This window comes from Sinocyclocheilus anshuiensis, unplaced genomic scaffold (assembly GCF_001515605.1).
Source record: "Sinocyclocheilus anshuiensis isolate Anshui unplaced genomic scaffold, SAMN03320099.WGS_v1.1 scaffold2267, whole genome shotgun sequence".
NCBI lineage: Eukaryota > Metazoa > Chordata > Actinopteri > Cypriniformes > Cyprinidae > Sinocyclocheilus > Sinocyclocheilus anshuiensis.
In genome coordinates this window covers 224,959-226,837 of record NW_015541483.1, presented here as the reverse complement: position 1 = coordinate 226,837, position 1,879 = coordinate 224,959, and the positions used below count along the sequence as shown (strand labels likewise).

The 1,879-nt window shown below is 33.8% G+C and overlaps 1 protein-coding gene across 1 annotated transcript in view; it reads right to left on the bottom strand.

Moving 5' to 3' along the window:
- Positions 1-1,879, bottom strand: part of LOC107690845 (zinc finger protein 628-like) — a 4,709-nt gene that overhangs the window by 1,717 nt on the left and 1,113 nt on the right. Inside the window, exons 3-4 of the mRNA XM_016489266.1 lie at positions 1,140-1,162; positions 42-473 (exon numbers count right to left, since the gene is read on the bottom strand). Of these exons, the coding sequence (XP_016344752.1) occupies positions 42-473; positions 1,140-1,162 (455 nt within the window). The remainder of the gene's footprint in view (positions 1-41; positions 474-1,139; positions 1,163-1,879) is intronic.

The window sequence follows — 1,879 nt, the reverse complement described above, 5'->3', positions numbered from 1 at the left end:
GCAGGAATGTTTAGGTGTGAGTCTGAGTGACGTGATCTCACCGGTGTGTGTTCTCATGTGTCTCTTCAGGTCGAAGGTGTCGTTGAAGCCTTTCCCGCAGAACCTGCAGGGGTGTCTCTTGATCATACTGTGGCACTTGAGGTGACGCGTCAGCATGCGCTGCAGAGGAAACACTTTATGACACGCAGAGCACAGGAACTCCGACGAGCCGCTGGATTCACATGCCTGGAAGCAGAGCGAGACACACGTGAGCTGCCTGAGCACGCAGGTCCAAACCCTGAGGATCTGCAGGTGCTTCACCTTGTTGAGCGGCGCTGAGGCCAGTGCTGGAGGAGGACGAGAACTGTGTGACGGCTGAACCCTCTCCATCCCATAATCCTCCCTGTGACGCTCCAGAGCAGCTGTGTGTTTGTGGACGGCATGAGCGCGCTCATACACTGACTCCAGACCAGCACTGAGACTCTGAACAGATGCTGAAACACACACATTACACAGTTACTGACTGCCACTTGTTTTTTTTAGCAAAAAAAAAATATAGTTACAGAAGCAAAGCATAGATGCAACCACATAAATAAACTAAAAATAATAATATACAATGATAATAATAATAATTATTATTAATAATGTATTTTATTTATAATAGCAATAATAATAAATAACCTAAAAATAACAATCCTATACATAATAAAACCAACAGAGCCCAAAAATAAACCAGTGTAGTAAAAGATGATAATTATGTAAGCTGTGTACTGTATAACTCCTGAGAAATTAATCTCTTTGGCTGCTATTATATATTTTGCACAGACAAATATCCCTTTATAATGCTTCTTTGTTTCTAAAATGTTTAAATAAATCATAGAAAAAAAAGAAATGAATCTCTTTAATGACTGAAAGAACGGACACAACGTTTCCTAAAAGTTTCAGAACTATTCTTAAGTAAAAGTCTTTGTTCTAACTTGATCAAATAAAGCACATGTAATTTGGATTTTCAGTTATTCACACGGAGTCAACAGAGATTCATCTGAAGCTCTAAAATCATGTTTAATAAAGTATTTTCCAGCTCAGGAGAAATAAAGCACTCATATGAGTCAATAGTTCTCATCCAGTAAGAGTCTATAGAGAACTGTTTGAGATCTGACCGCTTTCTTTCTTCCGTGAAACACTATTTGAAGAAGAGAACTGGGTTGAAAATACAGAATATCCTGATTTTAATCAGTTCTGATACTTCTGATTTTGATGACGATATCGATTCTTAAATATCAAGTATTGATCTGTGTTGTTTGCAGTTGATGAGCGAACAAAACTGAACATCAGAAGGTGTTGAAAGAAACAGAAGAGCGCATTATGATAAACATGCGCACTATATTACATGATATTTATGAATGTTTGAATAAATCCATCATGAAAACCAGTTATGACATCCACTGTTTAAATGTTAATATTTCAGCAACAAACTAAAGTGCAAACTCACAGAAACTATCATTGTGTGTTTTATCATTAAATTAGAATATTGTGTGTACTGTCGATAAATAATGAGTAATAATTAAATCATTAAAATAGAATAAAAAAGAAAACACAATGTTTCTTTTATGATTAAAATAGAATAATTATTTTAGTTTAATGATAAAATTATGATAAAATTTAAAAGTTCGTATTTTAATTTTTATTAAATAAAAATAAACAAATAAAAATAGAGTAGTGTACCGACTGACAGGTTTGTTGTATAGTTTACAGCATTATTTGAGAGAGATTTTCTTTACTGTACCTGATTGCCTATGTATCCAAATGAATCAAATTTGAAACAAACTTGAAACAAAATAAATTTAAATTAAATAAAATGTAAAAAAAAAAAAAAAAAAAAAAAAAAAAAACTATTTAT